At 54.3% G+C, this 21,480-nt stretch overlaps 1 protein-coding gene across 2 annotated transcripts; it reads right to left on the bottom strand.

Annotated features, from left to right (window-relative positions):
- Window positions 1-5,454: 5,454 nt before the first annotated feature.
- On the bottom strand, window positions 5,455-20,555 carry TGM1 (transglutaminase 1). Of its 2 annotated transcripts, XM_027571799.2 has the most exons (15): window positions 20,416-20,555; window positions 19,374-19,700; window positions 19,037-19,225; window positions 17,792-18,040; window positions 17,276-17,394; window positions 17,053-17,160; window positions 16,424-16,598; window positions 15,905-16,043; window positions 15,670-15,773; window positions 13,022-13,110; window positions 12,173-12,326; window positions 11,784-12,065; window positions 11,492-11,652; window positions 10,972-11,108; window positions 5,455-5,877 (listed from the first exon to the last, which is right to left on the bottom strand). In XM_027571799.2, the coding sequence occupies exons 2-15, from the start codon at window positions 19,696-19,698 to the stop codon at window positions 5,649-5,651; spliced, it is 2,460 nt and encodes an 819-aa protein (XP_027427600.1). In that variant the 5' UTR covers window positions 19,699-19,700; window positions 20,416-20,555; the 3' UTR covers window positions 5,455-5,648. The 2 variants fall into 2 exon arrangements, with proteins under 2 accessions (XP_027427600.1, XP_027427601.1); XM_027571800.2 differs by lacking the exon at window positions 20,416-20,555 and having other exon boundaries at window positions 19,374-20,330.
- Window positions 20,556-21,480: the final 925 nt, after the last annotated feature.

The following is a 21,480-nucleotide window of genomic DNA, read 5'->3' as shown; positions in this document are numbered from 1 at the left end:
CCAGAAATCTGTATTATTAACATCTCAGTTGATTCTAATGTAAGTGTCTAGAGACTACACTTGAAGAACCCGGGGTAAGGGAACAGTTTCAGTCAAACCAAAACCAAATCCTCCAAGTCACCCAAATGAAAATTTCCACATAGACAAGAACTATACAAAGGGTATTGATTCTGTGTCTCTGAGCATCACCTTCCCCTGCAGTTTCCTCTCTCTGGTAAGGGACCCCTGTCCCTGTGGATGGTACCCAATTGGTGTGGCTCCACAAACCTGAAACCTGGGGGTTCTCCTATTACTGCTCCTCTCCACCCAGCCACACCCATCCCTCCCCAAGTCCTGCGAACTTTATCTCCTAGATATTCCTCCAAGCTTTCCACTTCTGTCTCCACACCACCACTCTGGCCCAAACTACCATCTCCAGTGTAAATGACTACAACTGCCTTCCAATCTGTGTCTGCATCCACTCCAACCCTGCTCCAATCTAGTCTTGACACTACAGGTAGAGTAATCTGTTCAGAACACAGTCTGGTCACGTCATCTCCAATTCCTTAAAGCTTTCAAAGGCTTCCCACTGCCCTAGGGCAGACAAAAATCCTTAATCTGGCCTATGAGGCCCCACAGGCATGGGTGGCCCTGTGCCCCTCAACTCCACCTCCTCCACTCTGCCCTTTGCTCTCTCTGCCTTAGCCACATCTTTTGTCTTGTTTACTCTTCCAGACTCCCTTCCACCACAGGATCTTTGCACAGGCTATTCCTTTTGTCTGCAGTGATCTCCCTTCCCTCTCTGCCTAGATATCCTCCAGGGTCACCTATTTAAGGGAAAGTTCTCCTAACTACCACCACCGGGCCAGGTCAATGCCTTTACTGTAAACTTCAGAGCTATTTACTCTATTTTATTTCATGCAGTTATCTATTTCTCAGACTGCAAGCTCCATAGGGCAAGAACTAGGGTTGTCCTGTGCTCTGACACTTAATCCATTGCTTGGCACACATCATTGACTATTTGTTCAATGGGTGAAGGAATGTGTCCATTAGCCACCGCCATGTCTGGACCCTGCCAGTCAGAGTCTCCTGTAAAATTCTGGTTCACCTGTAGACAAAAATTCCTTTTCCAGAAAGAACCTTAGAATAGCTGAAGGTGGCCATTATTTTAAAAAATAACTTTATTTAAAATAAAGTACAACCGGGCGCCTGGGTGGTTCAGTTGGTTAGGCAACTGCCTTCGGCTCAGGTCATGATCCTGGAGTCCCGGGATCAAGTCCCGCATCGGGCTTCCTGCTCAGCAGGGAGTCTGCTTCTCCCTCTAACCCTCCCTCCTCTCATGCTCTCTCTCTCTCATTCTCTCTCTCAAACAAATAAATAAAATCTTTAAAAAAAATAAAAAATAAATAAAGTACAACCACTGTAGTCTTATCCATAAATCTGGGAAACATTTATAAGTCACATCTTATAAATTTTTTGTTTTTATATTTGTAATTGACTCCATCTGGCTTATTATCAGGAAAATAAAATCTTCCTTTTGATATTTTTACTTCTTCCAAAATTTTCCAAGCACTCCGTCCAAAAGGGCCAGCCTTCCAGCTTCCATGCTTATTTGGGGAGAGCTTTGCTCTCCACAGGGTCTGTCATACTTCTTCCACCCACTCAATGTCCTCTTAGGAAATCAGCCACAGAGGGATGCCTGGGTGGCTCAGTTGGTTAAGCCTCTGCCTTCGGCTCAGGTCAGGATCCTGTGGGCTCTCTGCTCAGTGGGGAGCCTGCTTCTCCCTCTGCCTGCTCTGCCTGCTGCTTCCCCTGCTTGTGCTCTCTCTCTCTCTCTCTCTGTCTCATAAATCAATAAATAAAGTCTTTAAAGAAAGAAAATCACCTACAGAGGTTGGTACCTGAGGTCTCAGGCTTCAACACCCAGGTCCAGACTTTGCTCCCTGGGCCAAGGGGCTGCAGGAGCTTCTAGCATTAGCCACAGGCTTTGCCAAATCAAACCCATTCAGCTGGGGTTCAGGGACTCTCAAGCCTAGAATGGTTCTCTGAGCCTAGGATGGTCCCCTTCCCTGCTGTTAAGCCTCATTTGAAGCTACCACAGTCCACACTAATGTTCCCAATTTTAAATCTTGGGGCAGAAGGAATTAAAGGGAATACTGGTTCTTTACACTCAGGAAACCCTGGGCTACTGATGCAAAGAGTCCACCTCCTCCCTAGTGTTCAACTTTGTATACCAGGTGTCCCAGGAGAAACAAAACAGGTCACCAAGACTCTCAGACAATGACTGCTTCATCAGTCCAGGGGCACCAACTAAGAGGGCAAGTCTAGTGGATTTCCTAAAACCGAGACTAAGAATACCTTCTTTTTACTAAAAAAAGGGGGGGGGGCATTGCCTGGGTGGCTCAGTTGGTTGAGTGTTCAACTTTTTTTTTTTTTAAGATTCTATTTATTTGAGAGAGAGAGAGAGAGAGAGAACGAGCGGGGGGAGGGACAGAGGCAGAGGGAGAAGCAGATTCCCTGCTGAGCAGAGGGCCCAACAGGGGGCTCCATCCCAGGAGCCCGGGATCATGACCTGAACCAAAGGCAGACGCTTAACAAACTGAGCCACCCAGGTGCCCCAAGTGTGTGTTTGACTCTTGATTTTGGCTCAGGTCATGATCTCAAGGTCGTGGGATGGAGCCCTGCATCAGGTTTCAGGCTCAGCATGGATTCTGCTTATCTCTCTTCCTCCCCCCCTGCCCCTCCCCTTGCAAGATTAATTAATTAAATCTGTTTTTAAAAACCACTCTGTAATATAAATGCTGATGTCAAGGAAATAACCATATACATCAATATAAACAGGCATAAAATTGGTTTCCCTGGTGTAGTTTTCTGAGGTACAGTCCCAGTAGGAGTCTGCACTGATAGTTACTAGCTCCCCAGGTGCCCATTTATCTATCTTTCCTAGAGCTGGTCTAGTCATCCATCATGCCTTCTTCCCACAAATGCTCCAAAACACAATCCTCCACTGCTCCCCCTGGCTCCCAGTCTCCCCATCACAATCCAATGTAGCTCATTGTCCATTCAACAGATACTTATGGAGCACCTGCTGCATGTCACCGACCGTGAATCAGCCCTAAGTAAGGCGGTGGGGGCGGTCTCTGTCCTCATGGGCTTACATTCTAGTAGAGGGGAACTAGAGGCCCGAGGCCAGAGCACAGTAGCCACGACACCAGGGATTCTAACGCTCATCTCCACAGAATTAAAGTAGATGCCCCTCTCGAGCCCCCAGCTGGAACTTAACCCATAGTGGGAGCTCCGTATATATTTGTTTCTTTCCCTCCAGCTGTTTGGAGAACAGCATTGCCTTCCTGTTCTTTGTGTTTCTGTTTTTCTTTTTGAGGATTTCAAGCATTTCCGAGCTCTAAGAAACACAGGGGACCAGGGTAAAATGAACAAATGTGAAGCAAGTTACAAAGTTGTTAGAAATCTTAAGCTCTCACATTTTCTCCCAGGTGTTCAATTAAAAAAAGATACTGTTGTGTTGCTGCTCCATCTTTCTGGAAACTAATGAACAAAATGTATCAACCACTTTAAATATGCTCAATCCCTTTTCCCCAATAATTCTCACTCTAGGGGGTTTTTCAGGGAAATAAAAAACAAGCACAAAGATATATGTGCTTGTATAAGGATATTTATGCATGTAATGGCAGAACATTGCAAAGATTTAAACTTCCAGGAAGAAGGGATTAATCAATTGAATCATGTCATTCTATGGGACCGAATTTGTTCATCTGTTACTAAAAATGGGAAAATTTTAAAAACAAAATAAATAAAAACATAGGGAAACCACTGGAGTTTGCTCCATAAATTCATGGAACAATTAAAAGTCACATCTTGCAAGCTGTTGCCTCTAAATTGTAAGGAGCAAACATCTCTTGCGCCACTTGGTGCTAGGCCCTGTTCTGGGTCCTGGGACCGGGATGTGAACAAGACACAGAAGGTCTCAGTTCTTCCAGAACTCACATTTCAGAGAAAAGAGACAGAATTTAATAAGCAGAAAAACACCCCAATGTCAAACAATGAGTGCTAGGCAAGACATGAAATAAAATAGGATGATAGGCTAAAGAGACCAGGGGGCAGGAAAACAAATCAGATGGGGGGCCAGGGAAGAGTTCCCTGAGGAGGTGGCCTGTGAGCTGAGACTTAAATAACAGGGCGGGGCTGGCCTTGCAAGCTGGGGGCAGTACTCCTCCAGAAGGAAAAGCAGGGGCCGGGCCGTAGAAGGTTTTGAGCCGAGGGCTGACTGGATTAGATTTACCCGGCCATCCCGGCTGCTGTATGCAGAACAGAGGACCAGAGGGCAAGAGCGGAAGTGGGGGAAATGATCAAGAGGCTGGGGAACAATCCAGATGAGAGCTGAAGGCAGCTCTGGAGCCTGGGAAAGGAAGAGGGGATGAGGAGCAGTCAGATGCTGGACAGCTCTGTATGGGAGACAGACCATCAAGATTCGCGGACAGACTGGATGTAGGACGTGAGAGAAGGAAAAAAGCCAAGAATGACTCCAAGATTTGGGGCCCATGAAACTTGGAAAGATGGAGTTGCCATTTGCTGATAGAGGGGAGGCCATGGGAGGATTGGCTACAGGAGGTCCGCAGTTCAAGCTTGGACACGTACCACGTGGGAAGTCTATGAGATATGCACTAGACGTGCTAAGAAAGCAGGAGATAAGCAAATTTGAAGTTCAAGGGGGCCCAGTAGTCCTTACAACCACGACACTGGCAGGGCTCACCGAGGCAGAGTGTAGCTGGCTGGAGGAGTGCCTGGGTGGGGGCCTGGGTCACTCCAACACCCCAAGGCTGAGCGGGGGCGGCAGGAGGACCAGGATGACGGCCTGGAAGCCAAGACTACTGTCCAGGGTAAACACGATGTTTGTGGAGAATATTTAATGCTGTGGGAAAATGCGCACCCCAGTTACATGGGTGGCGGGGGGGACAACGTATGAAACACGACCTTAATAGCTATTTTCAGTACCTGGTTGTGGTTGAGGTTTCTCGGTTTTCTTCTTTACAATCTTCTGTATTCTCTCAGTTCTCCGTGTTGAACATGTATTACTTTAGTAAAAATTCTTAGACGAGGACATTTGAAAATAAATACTGGAAAGTGGTTTTTGCCGCTCAGAGAGAACTCCAGCCTACTTCTACCTCAAACATGTGCCTACAAAAGGCAGTTTAGATGCTTCTCTCCCACTGTAGGTGCCAGGGAAGGGAGGCGGTCCAACCCCACTCCAGCGGGCTTCCGAAGGGTTTTGGTCAGTAGACGTACCCTGGGGTCGGGGGGAGACTGGTTCTATCTCAAGAGCTGCTGAGCTGGCCCCGCTGCTGACCCCAGCCAGCCCTCTCAGAACCGGGGGTGCCCGAAACGCCACATGCATCCCCGGGACAGGCCGTGAGTCCACACTCCTTGGCCTGCCACGAACTGACAAATGTACAGAACGGTTTCATGAAAAACAGTTCATTAAAAAACAGTTTATTAGCATTTGTGCTGCCCGTGCAAGTGAAGCTTGGCTCCCTGCCCAGATGCCCTGGCCTCCCCACCTGAGCCTCTGGGGAGCAGCTCTGCAGTAGGCTCCTGACTTGAGGCAATGTCCTTGCTCATCTGACTCCAGTCCCATCACTCCTGGCCAGGGGCTAAGCCCCACCTCGAGATGCCATAGGGATGGTTTCCCCTGAGTGACTGTCGCCTCCAGCGTCTGAGAAGAAGCCCCCGCCCCCAGGGGCCGGAGCCACGTCCACCTGGATGACACCATGCACCTGGGAGAGCTGTGGGCTGTCCAAGCTGGCGATGAGCTGGCGGGGGCCTGGTCGCACAGGCACAAACTTCTGGCGCAGTGTCACTGTCTCGTTGCCGCCAATGTCCCTGTGGGCAGAGACAGGGTCATGGGCCGTGGGTGGAGTCAGGAGGAAGGACTGACGGGGCAGCCAGGAAGGAAGGAGAAGGAGGCAGAGCACTTCAGGCATTTCTGGGCTCAGCTGGAACCCCCATACCCATGGCCAGGACAAAGCCTGAGCCCCAAGGCCTCCTCAGAGCCAGGCCAGCGCCACCCTCCCAGCTGCCTGAGCCGGGAATCTTCCAGTCGTCCCAGGAGTCCTCCCTCCCCACTCCCACAAACACCTGGACAGAGACGGCTGCCTTGTCTCTCCCACCTCTCCATCACCAGTGCTCCTGCCTGGACCGCACCATCTATACCTATCCCACCTGGGATTTCCGGGACTGAGCAAACTTCAAACTGAGGCTTTGGGGGCGCCTGGGTGGCTCAGTCGGTTAAGGTCTGCCTTCGGCTCAGGTCATGGTCCCAGGGTCCTGGGATCGAGCCCCGCATCTTGCATCAGCTCCCTGCTCAGTGGGGAGTCAGCTTCTTCCTCTCCCTCTGGCCCTTCCCCTGCTTATGCCCGCGCGCGCGCGCGAGCGTGTGTGTGTGCGCGCGCTCTCTCTCTCTCTCTCTCTCTCTCTCTCTCTCTCAAATAAATGAAATCTTTTTTAAAAAAACCAAGATGGGGCGCCTGGGTGGCTCAGATGTTAAGTGTCTGCCTTCGGCTCAGGTCATGGTCCCAGGGTCCTGGGATCGAGCCCTGCAACGGGCTCCCTGCTCGGGGTGGGGGGGAAAGACTGCCTCTCTCTCCCACTCCCCCTGCTTGTGTTCCCTCTCTCGCTGTGTCTCTCTCTGTCAAATAAATAAACTCTTAAAAAAAAAAAACAAAACCAAGAGACTTTGGGGCTCAACACAGTATTGCCAAATAATTTCAGTTTTGCCAAGAAAAAAAGTGGAAGAAAATTAATTATCCTCTGCCATGATCATCTTTCCAAACAGGAAGGAGCATTTTAAATACCCCAAAACATTGGAAGGATGTTATCTCAGAGAAAAAGGAAAGTTCTTCCCAGGAACAGACAACTGGCATCTTTAAAGTGACACTTTGTGTGCGTGTGTGTGTGAGAGAGAGACATACATACATGTGTTCGTGTGCACACACATACTAGTGTCTTCATTTTCTCCCTTCCTCACAGATATCTGGAAATTTAGTCCCCAACCATCCCTCTGGGAGTCACAATTTCACCAGCCTTCTAACTGGCCTCCTTGCCTCCTAGGTCCTACCTTATTTTTCCACTCTAGTCTCCAGTCACTCGGAGGTGAGCTGAACCCTTCGAGGGCTGGGCTTCCTCGGTGCTTAGGGATGAGACTGCAGCTCCCTAACCCGACACACAGGCTCCCTCTGACTCAGCCCTGCCTGCATGGCCTCATCATCCCCCACCATTCCTCCTGCCCACCAGCCCTGACAGCCAGTTCCTTCCCCTCCCTGAACTCACTCTGTTTTCACGCTCTGCTCCTGGGCTGGCTCCAGGCCCCGCTCACACCACCCCCTCAGTGAGGGCTCCCTTGAGCACCTCCTGCCCTCAGGGAAATGAGCCTCGTCCTGCTCTGAGCTCCCGCAGCAGCCCCTGTGTGCGCTTTACACACTGACCACGACCGCATCTCCATCCCTCTCGCTCGTGCCTCTTGGCATCCGTCCTCTCCTGCCTCTGCCTGCACCCTTGCCTCTGGCCCCCTCGTCAACCCAAGCCTGCCCTGGGGATCTTCTTTTCTCTGGAGCCCAACGCTGTGCAGACACCTCAGTCCTCCAAGGGAAGGAGCCCACACCCCAACTTCGAAGATGAGCCCTCCTTGGCACTAAACATTTAGTTAGCTCGGAGCCTGCTTTCACAGGGCTCCCCTGGACCACTCTGTACTCTTTCTTCTAGCGCCGTTAGCTGTGTGGTTGAAGATAAGTTACTAAACTCTGATTCTCACCTTCTGGTGTGTAATATGGGAGTGGATGCAAAATGAGGGGGTGGGGTCAGGCGGTCTTGTAGGTGCCTCTAAGCTCCATGAAGGAGGGAAGAAGTGGAAGGTGGGGACATATATATATATATACAGTCTACTGTTAAGTTATAGACCTAATTTCTAGACTTCTAATCAAAATATATAACTAGACATTAAGTCTAAAACATAACAGATGGGCTATACTGTGGCTAGTTACAAATTTGTATTTTTAACTTGTGCCCACTTTTCCATAGAAACAAGCTTCAAGTTCTTTAGGCTCAGACCAGACTTCAAAGCTCTAGGGGCGCCTCGGTGGCTCAGTTGGTTAAGCGTCTGCCTTTGGTTCAGGTCATGATCCCAGGGTCCTGGGATCGAGCCAGTGGGGAGCCTGGTTCTCCCTCTCCCGCTCCCCCTGTTAGTGCTCTCTCTCTCTGTGTGTCAAATAAATCAATATTTTTAAGAAAACCTTCTACTTAATTCATATTAGAATTGAACGGTACTATTTCAGAATATAGCCTTTATTTGTAACATTATTTCCAAGAGAGGCTGCTTTCCAGCTTCCAGCTAGCAATGTCAAGATCTCTCCCAGCCCTGGCCTTAGTGTCAGCCGCCACCTTGCCACACCCACGCCTGCCAGTTAAAGTGCAGCACATCAGCTGCTACAGCTGGAATGTGCCTGAAACCCAGTGCAGGGAATGAAACGAACTCTCTGACAAGGACACCAGAAACTAGACATCCAAATGAGCACTGTCCTGCAATTACGTACTTGTTCAACCATGTTGCCAAGGCTTGAAACATTTTTAAAAACTCCTCTCAGATTTTTCTTCAGAGCCACTGAAAACCACAAGCACATCAAGTGTGCCCAGTCTAGTCCCTCTCTCTGTCCCCCTCTCCACCCCCCGCCCCCCCCAGACACCCCGCTCCTCCTTTACAGTCAAGCTTCATTCCTGATGGAAAAGGGCATCCCCACCCATCTCCTTATTAATTAGTCTTAGCTCTAAATGGCCTCGGGCGGTTTCTCCAAAGTCAAATCAGCCCCAGAAGGCCACCCTAAGGACATTCTAAAGACTATGATTCAGGCTGTGGGGGAAATTCCCCAGAAGGGTTTGGAACAGACTTCCAGCCTCCCCTGGTGACTGCTTTGGTGGTGACAACAAGCCATTTGGAGGAGTAAGTTTGGAATGTTTATTAAGTGGCCAGTCACCCCACTGGGTGGCACACCTTATGCTTAATGGGGTTTCCATCCCACAGCCTTTGATGTGCCAATGAGAGCAAAGTAACACCCGTCTTGGAATCTATTATATCTGAACCACCAACCCAGGGACTTCCCACTCGGAGTTCTCAATTGCTCTGTAGACCCCAGACTGGGCTTGAAGTAGCAAGGAGCCACAGAATGTCCAAGGAAGACCTGCCTCGAGAAACCATTATCCAACCCTCTCATTTACTGGAGGGAAGACTGGGGCCTTTAAAGGCAGGGCTGGGGGGAGGCTCATACAAGCCCCACAGCTAAAGGTAGGGGCTGGATCTCCCTATGCTCAGCACAGGGGTCACCTCTTTACTTCTAGGCAGGGGCAAGAATCTAAGGTCTGGTGTAGGTGCTGAGGGGAGTCCAACTCTGGGGAACCTCTCTCCATCATCTGCAGGTGAGAGATGCCTAGAGGGTGAGCTACCTGGGAGCCCCAGCTGCACTCTCTAAGGTGAAAGAGACCCACGTAGGGTGAAATGGGGAAAAGCACTTCTTTGTGGCATATCACATCATCCATGGTCAAGGCTGGGGCAAAGATCAGGATAGCAACTATTCAGTTTCGGCCTGTTGGCAAGAGTGGTGGCCACCAGCTGGCAGAGCCTGCTCTGTGTCAGGGGAAGGGATGCGCAGGTTGGGCAGGGACCCCCAGCATCCCCTACCCAGCTGCCCCACAGGGGCCACCCCTTTCCCTCAGGCACTCTTTGTCAAAAGAGGAAAACACCTGCCCCTGTCCCCAGAAGTCTGATCTTAAAGGTCAGCCTCTGGCCTTCTCTGCTTTCCCTCTGTGCTATTCCAGGGAGGGAGACAGCAGCGTGTGTGTCTGTGTCAGAGAGGACAGCAGAGGCCCAGGGACACAGGCACTCGGTGTCCCCTCACTGGGTGCGGAGCCTCACCTGGCCCGGGGTGAGGGCCAAGGGGGCTGGTGGAGGGCCTGAGGCACAGGGCCCTCACCTTGGGAACTGCAGCTCGGCCCTCATGACGCAAAGAAAGCAACAGGCTTGAGAGCCTGCATGTCAGGAGCGCCCAGGTGGGAAGAGCGCAGTCTGCCCCTTACGGTGTGGTTGCCAGCTTCCCTATCGTAAAGTGGGGTGGCGGTGGCCATAATCAAAATAAGAACGATCGGGGCGCCTGGGTGGCTCAGTCGTTAAGCATCTGCCTTCAGCTTGGGTCATGATCCCAGGGTCCTGGGATCGGGCCCCGTATCAGGCTCCCTGCTCGGCGGGAAGCCTGCTTCTCCCTCTCCCACTCCCCCTGCTTGTGTTCCCTCTCTTAATGTGTCCCTCTCTCTTAATGAATAAAATCTTAAAAAAATAAGAACGACCAACAGAGGCTCACGTTGGGCCAGAGCCAACACTAAATGCTTTATGTGCATATCACACCTAGCTCCCTGAACCACCGTCGGAACCGGGATGGTTGTCATCCCTACTTTCCAGGTGAGAAAACAGGCTTAAAGGAGATAAGTCACCTGCTCCAGGGCACACAGCCAGTGAGTGTTGGAGTTGGGACTTGAACCTAATTCAGGATCCCAAAGCTTTGCTTTTAATCATATGATGATCTCGAATGTACCTTGAAGGGTTTTTGTGGTCTGCGAATGAGATAATGATTCTGAAGTGCCCGGTCGGTTCCTGAGCGCTGGGCACGTGTTAGTGATGAGTTGCTAATGATTCCTAAGTAAAGTGTTGGCTCCCTAGTGAGACCGCGGGAAAGGACCAGCCCAGCACTAGGCACATGGCAGGTCTTCTTAACTGCTGCTGGCCCTGAACCGAGTCAGGAGGCATTGCTGGCTGGCTCTAGGCTGCTGTCTTGGGTCCTGGCTGACTACTGTCCTGACCAAGAGAGGAAACAGTGTGGCACCTGGGGCAGTCTGGGAGGCAGAAAAGGGCAGGGGTGGGGGAGAGGCCAGACTCACCCCACATTAAGGATCTTGGGTCTCTGTAGCCCGGAGCCCTCAAGCCGGAAGACGACGTTGGTGAGGGTGACAGGCAGGGGGTTCTTGAAGACAATCTGTACTTCGCACTCCTGGCCAACCACGGCTGCCCCCAATAACTAGGAGAAGAAGAAGCGCACCTCCACATCAAAGACCCCAGCCAGATACAGTGGAACCATACACTCCACCAGAGGGAAAACTCCTTCTGCATCAAAATCTCCCCCAGTCCCACATTTCCACCCTTGAGAGAAACAGGGCTCTGCAAAAGCCAGAGAAGAAACTCCAACCCACTCCCCAAATGAAGCTTCTGCAGAACCAGGAACATGAGATCGGACTTTACAGATGAGGACATGGAGGCCCAAGAGCCCAAAGCCAGTATCCGATCCCCTTCTCCTGGAACTGCTCACCAGGCCAGCCCTCTCCCAGTTTCATGCCTTTGCCCCTTGCCCTCCGACTTCCCTCAGCCCCCGCGCATCCCTCCTGCCCAGCAAGCCACACTCACTGTGAGAGAAAGGTCTGGGGTGCGCAGACGGAAGGTATGCTGCTTGGCCAGCACCTGCCCGCTCTCCTTGACGTGGCCTGAGACGTTGAGCAGCATGGACCCTTGGTCTACGAGGTGGGGCCGGTATTCCTTGTAGGCCACAGGCATGGACACGCGGTCCGCTGCGGAGAAGAGGCAAGGTGTCACCAGGGCCTGCTTACCCAGACATGGCCTCCGAAGAGGGGGGTCTCTGGGCCTACAGCCACGGGGTGCCTGGCCATCCGTGGGGCAGGACTGGGGAAGGAACACTTACTGGCCCCTGGAGCCAGCACCACTTCCTTCTTGCTCTCCTTGAAGACAGGCCCCGTGACCCCGGTGTAGAAGGTGACCGAGAGGTAGAGGTGAAGCTTCACGGTGCGGGGGCTGCTGCCGCGATTGCTCAGCACCACACAGACCGCAAGGTCCTGCCCCATCACTGCGTCCTGGGCTTCCACCTGCATGGCCACATCTTCCGCCGAGTCGCGGCTGGAGTACACGTTAGGTTTGCTACCATGTGCGGCTGCTGTCTCCACTGCCTTCCGCTCTGCTTCTGAGCCTGGGGGTTGAGGGTCAGGGGTGAGGTTATGGGTGCTGCCGGAGTGGCCAAGTGCTCAGCGAGAACCCCGGTGTGGGCCAGAGCCGACCCGGTTGGAGGAATGGTACCTTCTGGGTGTTTATAGATGTGGGTGACATCATCCCGCATGTTGGATCCAATGGCCTTTGTGATGATGAGCGTGCCAATGGCCTTCTCTTCCACATACACGATCTTAAAGCTGCCATCATCCTGTCGCTGCCAGTAAACTTTGTCACTGTTGACCTGTTGCGGGGGGGCGTTGGTGAGCCGGGAATGAGCAAGCCTGAGTTTCTGAGGGAGGGTCTGACTCCCAGCTGCAGGGAAGGCTGGATCCAAAGGTCAGGAACTTCCTGGCACAGCCAAACTGGGAGTCCTTCCAAGCTGAGCCAGAGGAAGGCCGAGAGCAGAGAAGAAGCTGGGCAGCTTCTTGCAGTACATTTTGGCATTAATAACAGTAATCCCTCATGCTCATTTGCTGACTTTACGACTTCTAAAGCAGTTTCATACCCATTATATCTTTTTTTTTTTAAAGATTTTATTTATTTATTTGACAGAGAGAGACGCAGCGAGAGAGGGAACACAAGCAGGGGGAGTGGGAGAGGGAGAAGCAGGCTTCCCGCTGAGCAGGGAGCCCGATGCGGGGCCCGATCCCAGGACCCTGGGACCACGACCTGAGCCGAAGGCAGACGCTTAACGACTGAGCCACCCAGGCGCCCCCCCCCCCCATTGTTTCTTTTGATCCTGAGCACAGGAAGCTCAGCAGCCATTCTTATCCCCCTTTTACAGTGGAGGAAACCTAGACTCTAGGATGAATGACTTGCCCAAGGTCACACAGCTAGTCAGTCAGTGCGGAAGTCAGGACCAGAGAACCCAGGCCTAACTCCAGTGCTCTCGTCCCGCCAGACTGCCCGAGAAGGCACCTGGAGCACAGCCCTCACCTCGGCAAAAATGAAGGGTGTGTCATACTTCATGTAGACCAGGCCATTTTTGATGGACTCCACAGAGCAGGGGCCACAGCAGAAGATGCCTAGGGGAGCAGGACAGAGGTCAAAGGAGGCTGAGGGGACCCTCTAATCCTGGGGAGAGGCCCACCCACCCAGACCCAGCGCCCACTGCCTCAGGGTCAGCTGCCACCTGGGGCAACCCAGGGAAGGAACACAGAGAAGAGCTCAGTTCCATTTGGCCTCAGTCAACCAGGGTGGGTCCAAACGTGGGACAAGCCTGCCCTGATAACCAAGTCACTGGCACGTCCTTCCTCCACTAGCCGAAGCTGGGTGTGGGCTATCTGTGACCCCCCGAGGTCAGGACTTCCATCCTGCAGCAGGACAAACCCAGAGCCCACGGTGGCTCTGCCTGCTGGCTGGGAAAGGAGCCACCCTCCAGAAAGATCCAGAACAAACCCTCAGCTCTATAGCCTGCAGTGTGTCCTCTCTGTGGGGAGGTGGGAGGGGAGCTGGTGGGAAATAGAGTCTGTTCTCAGCACGTTCAGAAGTTTTCCGGAGATGGGCTGACAAGGAAGAGGCTTGGCAAGAGAGGACGCAAAATAGGAAGTGAGGGCCACCCAACGGAAGAGAATCTTAAAGGGGCGCCTGGGTGGCTCGGTTGGTTAAGTGTCTGCCTTCGGCTCAGGTCATGATCTCAGGGTCGTGGGATCGAGCCCCGCATCGGGCTCCTGGCTCAGCAGGAAATCTGTTTCTCCCTCTCCCTCTGCTGCTCCCCCTGCTTATGCTTTCTCTTCTCTCTCTCTCTGTCTCTCTCAAATAAATAAAATCTTAAAAGAATAAATAAACAAAGAAACAAAGAAAAGAATCTTAGAAAACACCAGCACTATGGTTTCCTCTTCCAAATGAGGAAATAGGCCCAGGGAGGCCAAACAGATGTCGGAGTCTGACAAGACAATCAGATAACTGAACGGAAGGAGAGGATATTTACTAAGTAGCTGCTATATTCCAGGCATGCTGCTAATCTCTCTAATGAATGACCTCATTTAATTCCCCCAACAACCCTATCTGGCATATATTATCCCCATATTACAGACAACACCAAAGCGCAAAAGTGCAAGCAACTTGCCCAAGATGACACATCTGAGAAGTGATCAAGCTGGATCAAGCCTGGGTCTGGCTGGCCTCAGAACCCTGTGAGCTACGCACCCCACCGCTCCCCAGCGTGGGGACAGGAAGTCAGATCTCCCAGGCTCCTGGGCCACGCTGTTCCATCATGGCAGGCATCACTGGGTTGCACAAGTCAGGGAGCACCATTCGAAGAGATGACTGAGAGGGAGGGGTTTGGCCAGAGAGGCGGAATGTAGGCTAGGCAAGAGCCATCTGACCTGGGGTGAGGAAGGGAGAGGTGGGGAAGAAGGCAGCAGGAGGGGCAGGCCTGGGTGCCTGGCGCTGGAATGTTAAGGTGGGAAGGGAGGGCTGCTTGAGAACAGAATGTACAGCAGGTCCAATTTTGGCAGAAACGTGTGTGCTGGGGAAAAGGAGATCAGTAGATGATGACATCAGTGATGGTCTCCGAGGGCTGGGTTATGGGGTTATTTTCTTCTTCGAACCTATCTGAACCCTGGTTTTATTCTATACCCTACATACAACTAAAAATGAGCAACAGAACAGACAAGAGGGGAACTTGGTGGATGAGAATGTGTGAAGGGAAGGAGTCAGGAATGCGAGAGGCTCGGCCCTGTGCCCTAGAGAAGGTCGCTCCACCTCTCTGGGCCACCACTGCCATGTGTCCCACAAGGGCTTGTGGTGGTCCCCGGCCCAGCTGATCTTCAGCATCACCAGGGGAACTTTCAAACATATAGATTCTTAGCATCAATCTATCCCTGGGATGTCTGACGTGTCAGGTCTGGGGTGGGACCTAGACATTTACTCAAAACAAAACAAAAACATCCACAGAGAGAACTGGGGAACTTCCACATTTTGAGTTATTCCATTCTATACTTTCCCCCCTTCCAGGCATGTACTACTTATTATAATGGCCTTTTTTTTTTTTTTAAGATTTTATTCATTTATCTGACAGAGAGAGACACAGCGAGAGAAGGAACACAAGCAGGGGGAGCGGGAGAGGGAGAAGCAGGCTTCCCGCGGAGCAGGGAGCCCAACACGGGGCTCGATCCCAGGACCCTGGGACCATGACCTGAGCCGAAGGCAGACGCTTAATGACTGAGCCACCCAGGCGCCCCTGTAATGGCCTTTTTAACTTTAAATACATATATAAATAAAAGGGCCCTTCAATTAATTATCTCCAGGATGTGTGAGTAAAAAGGCAAATGAGAAGAGTGGGTGTGTTAGGGAGGAAAACCTCTCACTGAACTCTCTTCCATCTTTTGACTTTTGAACCTGAATATGTAAATCATACAAATCGTAATAAATCATAAACAAAGGAAATTGAGGCTAATAGATAGTTACGCAGAAAGGCGACAGTTGACCAAAGGCCGGGCGGTGATTCTGTTGGTAAGCCCGTTTAAAGAAACCCCTGACACTGACCGAACCGGCCCTGACACTTGGGGTTTGTAACCCAGGTTGGGAGATGGGGATGGGGCCAAGGTGGGGCACAGGAGCCAGGGAGGGCCCCGTCTCACCGCTGCTGGTCTCCTGGGGTGTGGCGTCCACCACCTGCCACCCACTGAAGCCCGAGGGCAGATCTGGCCTCTTCATCCAGCAGTCGTTCCACACGTGGAAGTTCCTGGATGGATATGGAGGGAGGCCTGGGTCTGAGCAGCCTGCTCAGGGCCTCCCCAGTGTCCCCTCGACGTCCAGGTCTTGGTCATCATTCCTTCGCAGGGATGGGCAGCCCAGCCCTGGCCCCAGCCTCACCAAACAGAATCATGGTTCAGGTGCTCCAGGGGCTTCATGTTCTCATCAAAGTAGATGTCCATGGTGAGGGATGTGTCTGTGTCGTGTGCTGAGTTGAAGTTGGTGACCGTGCGGGTAGCCAGGCCCAGGCAACGCAGCACTGTGGAGGAGCCAGGGTTAGGGTTCGGGGCCCAGACCGTAATGTGGTGGTGGGTAAGTGAGGTATCGGGAGGGACAGCAGTGGGACAAGGGCCACTGGGGTTGCCAAGCTGGGTCAGGGGTCAGGAGGCCTTAGGGCCAGGGAGCGTTGAGAGTCAGGGGAAGCCAGGCCACCTGCCTGAACTTGGCCCTGCCTGGCCCTTCTCCCTCCTCTCCCCTAGGCCTCTCGAGGTAGTTAACACTAATTAATGATAATTAAGGCCAGCCTACCACCCACCCCTCCACCTGTCCTTGCACTAGAGCCGCCGCTGGGTGGGGCTCTGGTTTCCCTCCCTCTTTCTCGCAGGGCCCAAGCTGCTCCTGCCCCAGTCCCTCCACTACCTGTGGTGGTCACGCCGGCGAAGACCCAGCACTGGCCATAGGGAACAGAATAGCCAGTGCGTAGGTAGCTGAGTAGGATCTCCACGCTGCCCACCCACGCTGAAGGGTTGGTGCCTCGAGAGTAATCACCAGACCAGTTTCCAATCAGGACCCCATTGTCATCCAAGGAGTTCACCTGCCCAGGACAGGATGGAGTGGGGTGGAGTGGAGGGAGAGGCTCAGGACCTCCCATGTGGTCCCCAGCCCTGCCCCTGCCCTTCCCTTTCCCCTAAATGCCTCAGGATCTAGCCAGCAGCCTGAGCCCTGCCCATCCCTCCCAAAAACATCAGTCCCCCCCCCCCCCGCCTCCCCACCCCCCACCCCTGCCGGATCTGACACAGTAATGTGAATCCTGGGTGTGCCAAGCTTTGGGTTTGGCCCTACATTCCACAAGAACTGGGACTGAAGCCAGGAAGGGTGGGGTGGGGCCAGGCAAGGAGGAAAGAGAGGGAGTGAGACCCCTCCCACAATACCCTTTGCAAGGGCAGGATAGGGCTGAGTTCCCGGAGAAATCAGAAAGGGCAGGAGCAGGGGACAGGGGAGGCAGGAGACAGACACAGAATAGCACTCAGAGACATGAGGGTGCTCACCATGGCAGAGATGACCCGGGAGACACTGACGGGGTCCCCACGGCCTCCATATGGCATGCCCCGCCGGTCCAGGATGTACAGGCAGGCATCCAGCACCCCATGATCAAACTGGACGGAGGGAGGGCAGAGGTGACCCCTAGGCCAGCAGCACCTGCTCCCTCACTCCACCCCAGCGGCCTGTTGCTCCCCCAAGCGCATGCGGCCCTTGGCCGGCCAGCCATACCTGCCCATAGTTCCAGGTCCGCTCGCCAATCTGGGCTTCTGTCCCATAGTAAATTCTCCCGGACTCATTAAGCACATACTCCTGTCGCCAATCCTCATGGTCCACATACACGATGTCCTCTGTGTCCCCAAAACACACATGCCTGGTCCCCTCTAGCCCTCGCCCGCCCCCCCCCCCCCCGCTGCTGGGCCAATTCTGCAAGACTACTGTCCACAGAGGAGTGGGGACACTGCTAGCCTGATGGCATTTCTCCTGGAAAGGATGGGGGAGCATGACAGAGGTGGTGGGAGGAAGGTGACTGTAACCAAGGCGGTTCGCTAGCAGAAGCAAGTCTGCATGACCTTGGGCTGTCACCTTTCCATGCTGAACCTAGGTCGCCTCACCTGGACAATAGGAGGCTGGCTTCTCCTAGAGCCAGGCACCTCACCTAGGTACCTAGCCTCGGATTCTAGGAAGAGAAGCTCTGACCGACCCTCCTTCCTGTCCACGCCCTGCTCCTGACTCCAGCAGGCTCACCTGGGCACCAGGGATTGAAGAGGATGTAGATCTCGTTGTGGGGGTCAAAGGGCAACTGGAACTCGCCAGCCTCGCAACGTGTGCGGACGGTGAATTGGAATTTGCCGATGATGGCGCTGGGGGAGGTGTGCACCCGGAGGTTCAGATTCTGCCCGCTGGCCTTAGTCACCTGGGCTTTCCAGCCTCCACTGCCCCCCTTGCTCACTGGGATGATCACGTGGGTGCCCTTCCCCACCTCAGGGTTGTTTCCTGGAAGAGGGGAAGCAGCAATTAGCTGATGAGGCCTCTCTGAGGGGAGATGGAACCTTGCATTTCTCCCAACCCCACCCAGAATATGTATGAGCCAGCGTGTGTGCGTGTCCCTGAGTTGGGCCACCACCTTAGTCTGTGACAGTCTCTGAGAGCAGCTCTGTCCCCACCCGATGTTTGCCCGCATGCCAGGGCAGAGCCCTAGTCCAACATCCCAAACCTGTTCCCCTGACACTGAACTCAGAGGTGGGTAGAAGAGACCAGGCCACCATCACCCTCTGCCGGCCTGACTGTCCCAGTGCCTGGGCTGGAGGAACAGAGCTGCTCCGGCTGGGTCCAGATGCCCCGAGCCCCCCATGTGAAAGGGCAGCCCAGATCCTGAAGGCCAACCCTGCCTACTCCATGGGGCTGCAGCTTCCAGAGCCTAGAGCATCCCTGGTGGCAGTGGTGGGGGTACCCGGGAAATTAGAGGCTGGGGTGGGCAAGGCTAGGCTCTAATCAAAGGGTATGAGGAGTCGCCCGCCCCCGGCAGCAGCATAATCACCAGCCTGGGCAGTCAACGGCCACCAAGCAACGCGGTGAGGGAGGCACCTGCCCTGGGCCATGGGGACAGAGAAACAGAGACAGAGCTGGACAGAGAGGAGAGAGAGAGCCAGCCACACCCTGGGGTAGGACAACAGACCCAGAAAGAAAGACACACAGAGGCAGCCACGGAGAAGCAGCAGCTGAAGCAAGCACCTGAAGAGAAAGTGTTTTGAGACAGATGCCTCTGGAGGCTCAAAGAGGGTGATCTTAGGAAAATGGGACACCAAGACCCTCCCTGAAACACCCTCCTATGCTTGCACCTGTCTTACGCGGCAGAGGTAAGGAGTGGGGTGAGGGAGGAGCTTAAAGATGTCCCTCTGACCCTAATACCAGAGCTGGGAGGCCCTGCTAGCCAGCACCCCTGCCCCCCCATTCTAGGACTTTCGCCCTCCCACTGCAGGCCCCACTAACCAATAAGCAGCTCCAGGGCGACACGATCGGAGGACTCATAGGGCCGAGAGAAGTGGAGGACCATGTGGAAAGGCTGTCCACGGCGTATAATCAGCTCGTCGTATTCAAACTCATCTGTGTGGTGCTCTCGGCGATTCTGGTCTGACCGTGCACTCAGCAGATCCACACCGGTCACCACCAGCATGCCCTCTGCAAGGCCACAGCTCTGGGTCAGCGAAGCCCTATGGGAAGCCCAGGCCCCATCCTAGGCCTCCCAGGCCCCCAGAGACGTCAGGATGAGTCTCAGGCCCCATTAAGGCCTTTCAGCTGGCAGATAAGGTGGGCAGGAGGGCCTCACCTCGGATGGTACCATCTCCAGCTGCGTTCACACCGCCGGTCCGGGAGCCAGGCTGGCGGGAATCTGAGCCCCGGGAGTCCGGTCTTCGACTCCCAGAGCTGGACCCTCGACCCCTGGAGCCTCGGTCTCCATGGGGCTCCGGGCCCCAGTCATCATCTGTCCCGTTTCGGCAGGAGCAGCAGGCACAGCAGCGAGCCCAGAAGGAACGGCCTCCTCGACGAGACCCTCTGTCTGGCTCTGGCTCTGGCTCTGGAGAAGGTGTGGGGGGGGGCTGCCAGGGGTTCCCGCCCCAGCGGCCCACATCCGACCGAGGACCGTCCGTCATGCCTGTGCAGAAAAGGCAGGGAGGCTCCGATCACCCACTCAGACCTCCTGTACTTAGACCATCCCCGCCAGCACACACAGAAGCCCTCCATCTGGAGAGCTGACACAGTCCCATCCAGCTGACTGAGATGACCTGATCTTGCCCCAGAGACTCCCCCAGACCCAACCAGGGACCCTCCCCAAAGACTCCTCTCAAGATTCACCTAGAGAAACTACCCACGTTGCAGAGAAATCTCCCTTTACCCGCAGTGACATCCACCAAACCAGATGCCCCACTGAGAAACCTGCCCTCAAGAACCCATCCCAGAAAAGAGTGGGCACTTGTCACAGCCTCAGGACCCGGCACACAGACCATCCTTGGGACCTGCTCCTGCCAGTTACTCAGTTTAGAAGTCCATGAGCTGCCTGCCTCTAGGACCCATTGTTAGCAGAGATCCCCCACCCCTTCCCTCAGCAGAGGCTCCTTGCAGAAGACAGGCGGGTGATATGCAGGACTTGAGGTTCTTGGCATTCCCCACGTTGGGTCAGTCACCCACACGGAGCTATGAGAGTGGCAGGGCGCTGCAGGTGCGGGAGCCCGCAGTCCAGGGGCACGGAGCCTCTGTGTCGGGGCAGCCGGCCCTGGGCTGACAGGTTCAGGCTGGCCCGCGCCCCACGTTGCTGGGGCCCCGACCTGAGTCCCCTGGGCTCAGCACCGCAGTCCCCGACGGAGCCTCACCTGGCGGCGGTGTCAGCGACAGCAGCACTGAGTCTGGCAGCCAGGCTGGGACAGGTCGGGACTGCTGGGATGGAGCAAGTGCAAGGTGTGGGGCGGGTGGGTATGTGGTTTATGAGGGGGGGAGGGCGGGGCCAAGCTGTGGAGAGGGCAAACCTGATTGCTCCAACCCCCCCACCCCAGAGGCCCAGCCTCCAGGGGCTGTCTCTGGAGATAGGGGCAGGAAATGAGACCTGGCCCTGTCCCCTTTACCCTTTCGAGGAACTGCGGGGTGGGGCCGGGGTCTGTCAGGACTCAAAGCTGAGGTGAAAGTGGAAGGTCTTGGGAGACCGCCCCCACTGAGGGACCCCACTCCAGGCTGATTCCTCCCAGACTGGTGCAGAAGGGGCCCCCTCTCCTGGGCGAGAAACCCCGAGGGCAATGGGACAGGGTGCCCCTTCCACCCACGCCCCTATGCAGGGGACCCTGTTCCCAAGCTCAGGTGGCCTGTCTCTGCTCTCACAGGCCCCCCACTGCCAGGCTCTGGTGCAGCCCTGGCCAGGCTCAGCCCCATGAAACTGGCCCATGGGCCTGGTCCTGCCCAGGGAGGTCCTGGGATCCTAAGCTGAAGACTGGTGACATCAGCAGCCAGGCCCTCAGACTGGCTCCACCAGCCAACCCCTGACCTGCTGGCTCTACCAGATCCTCTGATTCCCCCCCTCCACCCATCTGTCCTTCCTTCTTCCTCCAGCTGCTTCACAACCCCTGGCATGAATGAACTGCCCCCAGCTTCCCGTGTCCCTACAAGTTTGAGATTGGGTTGGGGAGGGGGGGTGAGAGTCAGGGTCAGGGTAGGAGCAACTTCTTGTTTTCTCCCTCCAGCCTGGGGGCTTGGTGAAGGCTTAGGCCCTGGCTCGGAGGCTCAGGGGGGAACTGAGGCCCTCTCCCTAGATGGCAGAGTACCCCCTCTCACTGAGAGGGGTAGCCAGTCAGCTGGAGTCCAGGATTCTCCAGCCTGGAATTCTTCCCAGAAATCCTGACCAACCGGCTCCAGGCACCTGCCCTGTGTGCATCCCAACTCCACCCTGG

The sequence above is a fragment of the Zalophus californianus genome, chromosome 6 (genome assembly GCF_009762305.2).
Source record: "Zalophus californianus isolate mZalCal1 chromosome 6, mZalCal1.pri.v2, whole genome shotgun sequence".
Taxonomy (NCBI): domain Eukaryota; kingdom Metazoa; phylum Chordata; class Mammalia; order Carnivora; family Otariidae; genus Zalophus; species Zalophus californianus.
This window is presented reverse-complemented; position numbering and strand designations above follow the sequence as displayed.